Genomic DNA, 12,847 nt, shown 5'->3' on the forward strand with positions numbered 1-12,847 from the left:
CATAAGTGCTTGTATTTGACTTTGTATGTTTGATACCTACTGGGTCATACATGCACCTTTCCCATAGTTCCAAATAGGAATATAGCTTCCGTGGCTGAATGTACATAAAAATTATGTTAAGCAACTGTCACCTTGTTCTAAAAAATATCAGTATAATATCTGTACTGTTCTTAGATAAAATTGTTGAAGTTATTTTGTTTTTCAGGAATTGTGTTGTGTTGACAAGACTGGTGTACTATCCTGGCCAAACCCATCAGTGGAGAAAGTCTTCTTCATCAGTAGTGAACCAACAGAAGATGATGATGAGGAGGAGGAGGTGGATGAAGATTTTCTGAATGAGCAGGAAGAAGAGAAGATGGGAGAAGTTAAATCAAACCATGCACTTGATAATGATTCTGTATTTGAATCTGGAAAGCAACCACAGGAGGAAGGTATTTACACCAAGTACAATTCTTCATTGGACACGAAAGCATTCATTTTATAATTTGATTCATGATGGCTGATTGGTAGCCATGCAAATGCCTCAAATTAAGGCATTTTTTTACTGTATTTGTTCTATTAGTAGCACATGTGCTTACATAAATGTGGTTTCTATGGTAAAAGTTATCCAGAATACAATAGATTCATTTTTTTGATTGATGTATGCTTCTATTGAAAGCAACACATTGTTCGCTGGAAGCCTCCACTGACGTAACAAAATCAGTGAGAAAAGAAGTCAGCACGTGTTAATGGAGCAAATATGCATTGACAGATTTTGTATCAATTTGTGCACACATGTACATAGATAGATAAAGCAATCAATATGAACTCAAATATGAAAATAAAGGGTTGTTAAGTTCTTTCATGTTATGGTGAGTTATGTATGGAGAGTTAGTATACACTTAGATTGAGGTGGCAGTGCTTCTCGAAGATGTTTTGTTGGTTGGTCTGCCAATTAAATTTGGCATTAAATCATTCTCTGCATTTTCTAGTTCTTAAAGTGTACCAATCTTTTTAGCACAGCCCTTATGTAGTGGTGTGTGTGGAGAGAACCATTGGGTGGGGGTGATGGGTCACAGATGCACTATGCAGTGATTCATAAATTAAATTCCATTTCAGATTATTTTGCTGAGTGTCATGTTGAAGTTTTAGATTTGACAGAGAATCCTATGGTATGTGATGGCATTTGTTTTTACCCATCCGCTGTTAACTAAAATAACATGCTGAGCGTAGCTAAATAGCATGCTTAGCTAGCTAAATAGCATGCTTAGCTAGCTAGCTAGCTAAATAAATAAATAAGTAAATAAATAAATAAATAATATGCTTAGCTAGGTAAATAGCATGCTTAGCTAGCTAGCTAAATAAATAAGTAAATAAATAAATAAATAAATAACATGCTTAGCTATCTAAATAAATACATAACATTCTAAGCTAGCTAAGTAACATGCTTAGCTAGCTAAATAAATAAATAAATAAATAAATAAATAAATAAATAAATAAATAAATAACATGCTTAGCTAGCTGAATAAATAACATGCTTAGCTAGCTAAATAAATAAAAGGCTTAGTTGCTAAATAAATAACATGGTTAGCTAGCTAAATAGCATGCTTAGCTAGCTAAATAAATAAATAACATTCTAAGCTAGCTAAATAACATGCTTAGCTAGCTAAATAAATAAATAACATGCTTAGCTAGCTGAATAAATAACATGCTTAGCTAGCTAAATAAATAACATGCTTAGCTAGCTAAATAAATAACATACTTAGCTAGCTAAATAAATAACATGCTTAGCTAGCTAAATAAATAACATGCTTAGCTAGCTAAATAAATAACATGCTTAGCTAGCTAAATAAATAACATAGTTAGCTAGCTAGCTAAATAATATGCTTAGCTAGCTAAATAAGTAATATGCTTAGCTAGCTAAATAAATAACATGCTTAGCTAGCTAAATAAATAATATGCTAAGCTAGCTAAATAAATAAATAACATGGTTAGCTAGCTAGCTAAATATATAATATGCTTAGCTAGCTAAATAAATAATATGCTTAGCTAGCTAAATAAATAATATGCTTAACTAGCTAAATAAATAACATGCTTAGCTAGCTAAATAAATAACATGGTTAGCTAGCTAGCTAAATAAATAACATGCTTAGCTAGCTAAATAAATGAATAATATGCTTAGCTAGCTAAATAAATAACATGGTAAGCTAGCTAAATAAATAATATGCTTAGCTAGCTAAATAAATAACATGCTAAGCTAGCTAAATAAATAAATACCATGCTAAGCTAGCTAAATAATTAACATGCTTAGCTAGCTAAATAAATAACATGCTAAGCTAGCTAGCTAAATAAATAAATAAATAACATGCTTAGCTAGCTAAATAAATAACATGCTAAGCTAGCTAAATAAATAAATAACATGCTTAGCTAACTAAATAAATAACATGCTAAGCTAGCTAAATAAATAAACATGCTTAGCTAGCTAAATAAATAACATGCTAAGCTAGCTAAATAAATAAACATGCTTAGCTAGCTAAATAAATAACATGCTTGGCTAGCTAAATAAATAACATGGTTAGCTAGCTAATTAAATAACATGCTTAGCTAGCTAAATAAATAACATGCTTAGCCAGCTAAATAAATAACATGCTTAGCTAGCTAAATAAATAACATGGTTAGCTAGTTGAATAACATGCTTAGCTAAATAAATAACATGGTTAGCTAGCTAAATAAATAAACATGCTTAGCAAGCTAAATAAATAACATGCTAAGCTAGCTAGCTAAATAAATAAATAAATAAATAAATAACATGCTAAGCTAGCTAATTAAATAACATGCTTAGCTAGCTAAATAAATAAAAGGCTTAGCTGCTAAATAAATAACATGGTTAGCTAGCTAAATAGCATGCTTAGCTAGCTAAATAAATAAATAACATTCTAAGCTAGCTAAATAACATGCTTAGCTAGCTAAATAAATAAATAAATAACATGCTTAGCTAGCTGAATAAATACATGCTTAGCTAGCTAAATAAATAATATGCTTAGCTAGCTAAATAAATAATATGCTTAACTAGCTAAATGAATAATATGCTTAGCTAGCTAAATAAATAACATGCTAAGCTAGCTAAATAAATAAACATGCTTAGCTAGCTAAATAAATAACATGCTAAGCTAGCTAAATAAATAAACATGCTTAGCTAGCTAAATAAATAACATGCTTGGCTAGCTAAATAAATAACATGGTTAGCTAGCTAATTAAATAACATGCTTAGCTAGCTAAATAAATAAATAACATGCTTAGCCAGCTAAATAAATAACATGCTTAGCTAGCTAAATAAATAACATGGTTAGCTAGTTGAATAACATGCTTAGCTAAATAAATAACATGGTTAGCTAGCTAAATAAATAAATAAATAACATGCTTAGCTAGCTGAATAAATACATGCTTAGTTAGCTAAATAAATAATATGCTTAGCTAGCTAAATAAATAATATGCTTAACTAGCTAAATGAATAATGTGCTTAGCTAGCTAAATAAATAACATGGTAAGCTAGCTAAATAAATAATATGCTTAGCTAGCTAAATAAATAACATGCTAAGCTAGCTAAATAAATAAATACCATGCTAAGCTAGCTAAATAATTAACATGCTTAGCTAGCTAAATAAATAACATGCTAAGCTAGCTAGCTAAATAAATAAATAAATAACATGCTTAGCTAGCTAAATAAATAACATGCTAAGCTAGCTAAATAAATAAATAACATGCTTAGCTAACTAAATAAATAACATGCTAAGCTAGCTAAATAAATAAATAAATAAATAGCATGCTTAGCTAGCTAAATAAATAACATGCTTAGCTAGCTAAATAAATAAACATGCTTAGCTAGCTAAATAAATAACAAGCTAAGCTAGCTAAATAAATAAACATGCTTAGCTAGCTAAATAAATAACATGCTTGGCTAGCTAAATAAATAACATGGTTAGCTAGCTAAATAAATAACATGCTTAGCTAGCTAAATAAATAACATGCTTAGCCAGCTAAATAAATAACATGCTTAGCTAGCTAAATAAATAACATGGTTAGCTAGTTGAATAACATGCTTAGCTAAATAAATAACATGGTTAGCTAGCTAAATAAATAAATAAACATGCTTAGCAAGCTAAATAAATAACATGCTAAGCTAGCTAGCTAAATAAATAAATAAATAAATAAATAACATGCTAAGCTAGCTAATTAAATAACATGCTTAGCTAGCTAAATAAATAACATACTTAGCTAGCTAAATAAATAACATGCTTAGCTAGCTAAATAAATAACATGCTTAGCTAGCTAAATAAATAAAAGGCTTAGCTGCTAAATAAATAACATGGTTAGCTAGCTAAATAGCATGCTTAGCTAGCTAAATAAATAAATAACATTCTAAGCTAGCTAAATAACATGCTTAGCTAGCTGAATAAATAACATGCTTAGCTAGCTAAATAAATAACATGCTTATCTAGCTAAATAAATAACATACTTAGCTAGCTAAATAAATAACATGCTTAGCTAGCTAAATAAATAACATGCTTAGCTAGCTAAATAAATAACATGGTTAGCTAGCTAGCTAAATAAATATCATGCTTAGCTAGCTAAATAAATGAATAATATGCTTAGCTAGCTAAATAAATAACATGCTAAGCTAGCTAAATAAATAAATACCATGCTTAGCTAGCTAAATAAATAAATAACATGCTTAGCTAACTAAATAAATAACATGCTAAGCTAGCTAAATAAATAAATAAATAAATAGCATGCTTAGCTAGCTAAATAAATAACATGCTTAGCTAGCTAAATAAATAAACATGCTTAGCTAGCTAAATAAATAACATGCTAAGCTAGCTAAATAAATAACATGCTTAGCTAGCTAAATAAATAACATGCTTAGCTAGCTAAATAAATAACATGCTAAGCTAGCTAAATAAATAAATAAATAAATAGCATGCTTAGCTAGCTAAATAAATAACATGCTTAGCTAGCTAAATAAATAAACATGCTTAGCTAGCTAAATAAATAACATGCTAAGCTAGCTAAATAAATAACATGCTTAGCTAGCTAAATAAATAACATGCTAAGCTAGCTAGCTAAATAAATAAATAAATAAATAAATAACATGCTAAGCTAGCTAATTAAATAACATGCTTAGCTAGCTAAATAAATAACATACTTAGCTAGCTAAATAAATAACATGCTTAGCTAGCTAAATAAATAACATGCTTAGCTAGCTAAATAAATAACATGGTTAGCTAGTTGAATAACATGCTTAGCTAAATAAATAATATGGTTAGCTAGCTAAATAAATAAACATGCTTAGCAAGCTAAATAAATAACATGCTAAGCTAGATAAATAAATAAATAAATAAATAAATAAATAAATAACATGCTAAGCTAGCTAATTAAATAACATGCTTAGCTAGGTAGCTAGCTCACTAAATAACATGCTAAGCTAGCTAACTAAATAACATGCTTAGCTAGCTAAATAAATAAATAACATGCTAAGCTAGCTAATTAAATAACATGCTTAGCTAGCTAAATAAATAACATGCTTAGCTAGCTAAATAAACATGCTTAGCTAGCTAAATAAATAACATGCTTAGCTAGCTAGCTTACTAAATAACTTGCTAAGCTAGCTGAATAAATAACATGCTAAGCTAGCTAACTAAATAACATGCTTAGCTAGCTAGTTGAATAACATGGTTAGCTAGTTGAATAACATGCTAAGCTAAATAAACAACATGGTTAGCTAGCTGAATAAACTACTTAGTTCACTTAATGACATGCTAAGCTATGCTAAACTAAGGTAGCGAAAAGACACGTTTTATAGAATCTTAGCTTTGATTGTGTTACAGACTGAAGACGGATTACAGTTTGATGATTCAAGATGGGAGAGACATTTGAATTCTCTAAAACCATTGGTGAGTTAAGATGCTGTCATGTGAACCACTAATACTTTACAATTTAACAAACGTACATGTACTGATATATACAAAGTTATTATAATTTGAATTGGTATCACAAATGTTGATTGTTCTGAAGCAGACATGCAGGTTTTTTTATGTGAGAACACATTTTATCACCATGTATTAGCATAGACCAAATTACTGAAACTATTACTATTTTTACAAATAGATTTTTTTTGACATATAGTACAAACACATTTTAAAATTTAATTTGAGACGCATTGTTTCGTTATCTCCAGTTTGAAAAAAAAATTGGAAAGAAATTTTCCAATTGTGTCAAGGCTGCCCCAGAGAGTCCCAATTCGTAATCCACATCAAGTAATATCACATTTTTTCTGAAATTCACCAAATATAAAAATGTTCCAAAGACTTTCATGAAACTGTTTTGAGCAAGGATACTGTCAAGGCTTATTTTCTATAATATTATTGCCTGGTAATACTTGATGCAATTTTTTTTTACAGGGTTTAAATATTCTTGTGAACACGTGTAACATGGAGGCAATGCCGGAAAGAACCAAGTTCATTGATCACATTGCCTGCATTGCTTCTCTGCAGAATCTACCTCTCATTACCCGGCGGTAGGTATTCTATTTTTTTATGACTCGTATTTATTACAACCTAATATTGTCCAGAGTGTGTCTTATATTACTAAGCGTTGAACTTTAGTTAACCGAGGGTACCTTAATGCCTTGGACGAAATTTAACAGTACACTGAGATTGTGCAAGAAATATTCAACTATCCTCGGTATATGGAAGAACATTAACGAAGGTTTTAATAATAGCAAAATTGAAATTTATGTTTCATCTTCTTAATGTTTTTATTATTATAGAGGTATAAATGCCATTTTGATACTGAAAATTAAAACAAAAAATTGGCTTATTGGATAATTTTGAAATGTCATAAAAATGCTCAAAATTAGTGAAATAATATCTTCATTTCTTGAAATTTTACTTGGTGAGATGGGAATCGCACGTTTGAGGCGTTTCAACTTTCAGATTCTCGCTATGACCCAAATTTGACTGTCAAATCATAAACCAATTTATTAGAAGAATTATGGAAAACAAACAAACTGTCAATGCATTAAATATTCACTGGTTTTTAATTTCACTATTTTCAATGTGAACATCTGGAAAATTTTAAGTTAAAAACACTTAAAAATTATGAAATTAAATACCAATGACAATAAATAGTTTTACAGTATTTATTAAAAAACATGCATCTTAGCAGAAATATTGTTATGTACTGCAAAACTAGGTGAAGAAACACAATAATTTGCAGTTTTCTATCTCTATTGGCCAATCCCCAAACAAAGTTACCGGTAAACTATTTTCTACTCAGTACTCATGTTCGGACAGATTAAGTTCAAAATACATCAGACATTATATCAAATATATACACATGCATTTGTTTTATGATTTGAGATGGCCAATAGCAGCATTTTAATGTCAAAAATGTATCAAAATCACACATTTTCACAATTCCAGAATCGAATCTCAGTCATGCATGGACTTATTCCGTTAACAATTGGTACATATGTTGAACATAACGGAACCAAGATGCACATCGTTTTATTTTTTTGATTATGTATCAAAATCAAGCATTTTCAGCCGGATGTCAATTTTTTTTTTTAAATGTAGTTCCTGATCTATATCTGACATGCCAACTGCACATGTACATTGATAAATGCACATGCATTTATGTTGCTATCATTTGAAATGGGTGAAATGGCAGTCATCTTGTTTGAACAAATGCAGTTCCACAAAGCCATATCTCATACTTGCCTCAACCAATGAAATTAAAACTTCAGATATACATCACAAATCACGTTATACCCTGCTGCTCAAATTGACTAAGTGTTCAAAAAGTCATAAAAAAGGTGCTGCCGACTGTGCGCGTCGCACAATCTTTTTGCTAGCTGTCAAACAACTTGTCAAGTCAAAACATCTACGCGCTAAAGTGAAAAGATTGACATGTGAAAAATAAAAGTCAACCCCCCAACCGTTCCCACTCTATACCACTCCCACAGAATAAATAAGTTTATCTGCATTGCTTCTCACGATATCCGACTGTCAAATGCCAGAAATACGGCTAATACTGTTAGGGACGTACCATTTGATATCCTGGGGGGGCCAGGAATATTGAAATGAAGCCTACTATTTTCCCCTATCTAATATGGAATTTTTTTTTTTCAGCAGACCTTGTCTTTAATTTTCACATGCATATAGTGTAGGAGTTTTTTTTCAAGCGTTGTCATAGAATTTTGTTTTTTCACAAAATCTTCCTGCCCCTCAGAATATCAAATTGTCCGCCCCTTACTACCGTCTGTAAAATATTGACGAGAGGGTCAAAAACATCAGAAGAGGTAGAAAATATCATTGTTAATGAAATTATATTGTGTGGCCGTGATCCGATCACTGGTCGTTTTCTTCTTTTCGTGAAATAGCAGAAAGGTTTCATTTCACCGATATGGGGATCCGCAAAATATGGCGAAGTTTATTATTATGCAGAGCAAGCAAAGTCAACAGAGGATATTACCATAATTCGAGGATGGCGACTTTAAATAGAATTGATCGAAACATTGAAGTGATTTCTTTCTTTTCGGCTTTCAATCTCTCGACTGATGGCATGTACTTCTCGTGACAAGAACTGGAGTAATGTGATTTTTGAGGAGACTGGGAATTGTATTTTTTTACGTTGACGTGGTGTACTGTCTGCTGTATACGTAGCAGTGGTCTTGTCTAGCCAACAATGTGTGTGTTTTGTTGTGGGGATACGCATAGAAAGTGCCTGACATTTCAAATTACCAGCACTGCCTTCGTTAAACGAAGTAACATAGGCATTATAAAGTTCAGCTTGATTGCTGTGCGTATTACTTGGCTGCCATATAAAGTAGGAGTCTCTTGTGACCTGTTGGAATTCCTGGTAAAATTTCCAGAATATCTTCTGCCGTTATTCGTGCTATTGCACGTAAACTGGTATATCCAGAACTTCACAGAGCAGAAACATACTTCACTAGCTCGTGGTAAATATTTTCAAGCCACCGTTGGAGTTGATTTTCTCTAGGAGGCGTTCGAAACGAGTCACCTCCGGCAGTTTCCATTTTGTATGACTTCTCGTCAGTGGGCGTGGTTTAGAGAAAATACGGTTGGCAGGTTAACTTATATTTTTCGCGCATCAACTTTTTCCCTAGATGTTTTGTCTTGACAAGTTGTTTGACAGCTAGCTTAAAGAGTGTGCAACGCGCGCCGTCGGCGGCGCCTTTTTTATGACGTTTTGAACACTTAGTCAATTTGAGCAGTAAATCTCGCATCTATATTACAAACGGGGTCTATGTCATTGACAATAATTTGTTCTGTCTTAATTCAGTTAACCCCATTTCTCTTGAGTAACAAGTCTTTTTGCCTGATGAGTTTTCTTATGAACTGTGTATTTTTTTTCTTTATTTCCTCTTCCCTCGATATAATTTTGCTGTTCCTAGTCAGCATGAGTGAGTATACTTATTGTCTACCTTTGCACGTCCTCTCATTCCTGGGTTGGTCTTTGAACGCACTCCATCATTTTTTGCACACTAACCCCCTTCACATCATCTAGATTAGTTTTCTAATTTGTATTGCTACCATGGTATTTATACAATCTGATAAAGAGTTCAAAGGTCGTATATGTACATGTAATCATAGCTTAGTGCAACAATATTACTCTTGTTATCAATCTATGCAGCTGTTTCCTTGGAAACGGACAATCAGAGAAATGACCATGCAGTTCATTTCTAAAATTGTTTGAGACAATAAGGGGCAAATTTACATTTGCCATTTTGATGTTTCTGAAACTGAATTTTAAATCTTCTTTTGTGTCCAAAATTCACGAAATCCGTTTGCAATTGTTAGATGTTATCCAAATACTGTGAATAACATTTGGAGTAAAAGTTGTGTTTACAACATAGCATGTCCTATATAGGTAGATACATTGTAAGGCATGTACTAAACAACCATGGTATCATAGTTTACATGATTTCTAACTATCTTAAGTTTGGACCTCATTTTCAGAATTAATGTACATTAAATGTTGTCATTCAATACATTACTTGTGATAGTGGGCGAGATCTATTCTATCTATGCACACGTACATGTATGTGTCAATCAACTCATCCTTGTTTACAACTAATAATATTTATGTATCCTTGTAAAGGTGGGCGCTCAGTGATCACAACATATAAATGCAGTGTGTTACAGTATTCGAAGATTACCCAAATTCCAGGTGGTTAATTGGGTCAGATTGTATTTATTACATCCTTTTAATATGCAAAATTTACCAAGTTGCTATAAAATACAGACCAAATCACTACCTAGTCAATTTGATTCATGTGTGTGTAATATTTCATTTTCTAATTTTGAGATTTTACCCATTCGTGCACCTGAACCCGATTATCCAGGGCATTGGATCACTGAGAGTGCATCTTACTGACAATCTGTCCATTTCATGATTTCAGTGGATATAGTTTACAAAACAAGGCATATATCGTTGTATTACTGGTATGTGAAACAAACGTTCATATGTAAATCAGTTTTCATTGTATATTACAGTTCATCAACCAAGTGGTATGACAATAGCAATAATATAACTTTAACTTACTACAGAAATTGTTAGTACAGCAGTCATTACTACAACTCAGCAGTGGTAGTAGTAGTGATGATCAATATCCATGAACTGAGATATTTGTTGCTTTGTTTTACTAACGCATTTGTAGTATGCATTGTATACTGTATTTAATTTGGAATACTGTAAAATACTTTATTTTAGCTGGAATTAATTTTCGCTGAAAAGACTTTTTTGGGTATTTTGTATGGTAATAATTTTTTTCACTGCTTTTGGCGAGTTGAATCTTAAAATATAGGAAAAAAGATATATTCACTGGATTTTATTTTCACTCTGAATCATTTCTTCAGTGAAAATAGCAAAAATTAATTCCAAGCGATAATAAAGTATTTTACAGTACTGTAAAGGGGGTAATTATTCACTGGGTTTTAATTTAGCTTATTTCGCTGACTGGAAAAATGCGCTAAATTAAAACAAAGTGAATATGTAAAATTTAGCATAGAACACATTATCTAAATGATAAAACCGTGAATTTAAAACCCACTGAATATGCCTGAAATGGTAAATCAGTGAAATTTAAACCCAGTGAATATTAGTCATTTTACAGTATACACAATACACTATACAAGGCAATGGTATCCATTGTCGCCCTCACTAGTGAACATCTGATGATGTGTTATGTACGTATATTTGGTGACAGACTTAGCGGTACATGTATTAAGGCTGAGTTGATTGCATCACAAACTACCATACATGTCTGTAGAATCGAGTTGAACATAAAAAAGTAAATCTCAAGAACAGAGTGAGGAGAGATGTTACAATGCGTTTAGAAAAGGCATGAACATTTTTATAAAGTACTTGCCTGGAGGAGTCTTCTGCTACGTTTCAATCTTAAGAAGACAGCTCTATTCCTTACCCATGAGTCTCTGCATATTTCCAGCAATCATGGCTGATTTACCCCGGAACATAGATCCCAAAAATTGTATTCAAAACACCTAAAACTATTTATTCACAGATATATATATATATATTTATATATATTTTGGATACTGTATTAGTAGCGTATGTGCTTATGTAAATGACAGAGGTCTATGGTTAAAATAAGTCATATTTTAATGATCATGTGCTTCTATTGGGATGCAATAGATGAATAGAGCAAAGCAGTATTGTCACATTTGGGATCGGATGTTTACATTTTCAGGTCAGTGGTCAAAATGGGTCAGTGGCCACACTATTAAACCGTTGTGGTATTGTAAATACATGTAGATGGTATTCATCTGCTGAAGTGCTGTCGCTGCCAAGTTGTTTTCACTGTCATTTTATATAAAAACCATTCATGCTTTTTCTAAACACATGTTTACTTTTTTGTTTTCAATAATTAAAACAAACTTGACGTACTGCTTTTTGGATGACTTCCTAAAAGGGGACTGTCAAATCTGTGAGTATAAGGCAATGATTGTATATCTCCTCTGGTTTCATTAGGTGTCTGTGTGAATTAGCCCATCTGATTGGTTTCTCAGAACAAGCTTACGGTGATAGATTTAAACTACAACAGCAGTTGGCTTCATACAGGAAAATGGTAAGAAGTGTAACATGAAGTGTACTCAGACATGCTTTCAAGCTTGACTGAGAATCTTTGCAATCATAAGGGACTTTAATTAGACTAGTACATTTAGCACAGTTTGAAATGAACCTGGCAAATAGCAAATGATTAAAAATGATCATGAACCTCATATTAGAATTCTATGAAGTTTTGCAGTATCTGGCGGGGTAGTTTGCTTTTTTATTCATTCATTTATTTATTCATTCATTCATTCATTCATTCATTCATTCATTCATTCATTGAATATTCATAATAACTTAGGAATACAGCAGATTAAATATACATATCCAGTCATTAATGATGTATTCTTCATCACCGTGCTCAGTCGCTACTCCCAATGAAAAGTATATTGAATGCTCAGCCCTGTATTCTGTGTACACTTGTAAATGGTTTTTCTGTAGCCCATAGATAGCATGCCAAACCAGAGTGGTGTCAGTAGTGTACGTAAATCTAAACCATATCATAAGAAGTACACACTACCTCATATGATGTCTGTACTTGTACAAGATCCTAATTTAGGTAAGTCCTTGTAGCATCACTGTCAAACCAAATCTGTTTTACATTTTATAAGAACTTGTTTACTCAAATTTTGACTCCTGATCACAGAATTGTGCGCTTAAACAAAATTTATTAGTCCTCATTCGAACAAAGTCTGAAAACAGGGACTATTTATTT

The 12,847-nt window shown here is 31.7% G+C and overlaps 1 protein-coding gene across 1 annotated transcript in view; it reads left to right on the top strand.

The window, feature by feature from the left end:
* The window catches only part of LOC102807395 (transmembrane protein 94-like), a 42,792-nt gene that overhangs the window by 14,155 nt on the left and 15,790 nt on the right, over positions 1–12,847 (top strand). Inside the window, exons 11-16 of the mRNA XM_085502414.1 lie at positions 206–431; positions 1,099–1,151; positions 5,865–5,930; positions 6,438–6,553; positions 12,052–12,148; positions 12,574–12,691. Coding sequence (XP_085358540.1) covers positions 206–431; positions 1,099–1,151; positions 5,865–5,930; positions 6,438–6,553; positions 12,052–12,148; positions 12,574–12,691 — 676 coding nt within the window. The remainder of the gene's footprint in view (positions 1–205; positions 432–1,098; positions 1,152–5,864; positions 5,931–6,437; positions 6,554–12,051; positions 12,149–12,573; positions 12,692–12,847) is intronic.

Source organism: Saccoglossus kowalevskii, chromosome 8 (assembly GCF_978046115.1).
Source record: "Saccoglossus kowalevskii chromosome 8, keSacKowa6.1, whole genome shotgun sequence".
In the NCBI taxonomy this organism is placed as follows: domain Eukaryota; kingdom Metazoa; phylum Hemichordata; class Enteropneusta; family Harrimaniidae; genus Saccoglossus; species Saccoglossus kowalevskii.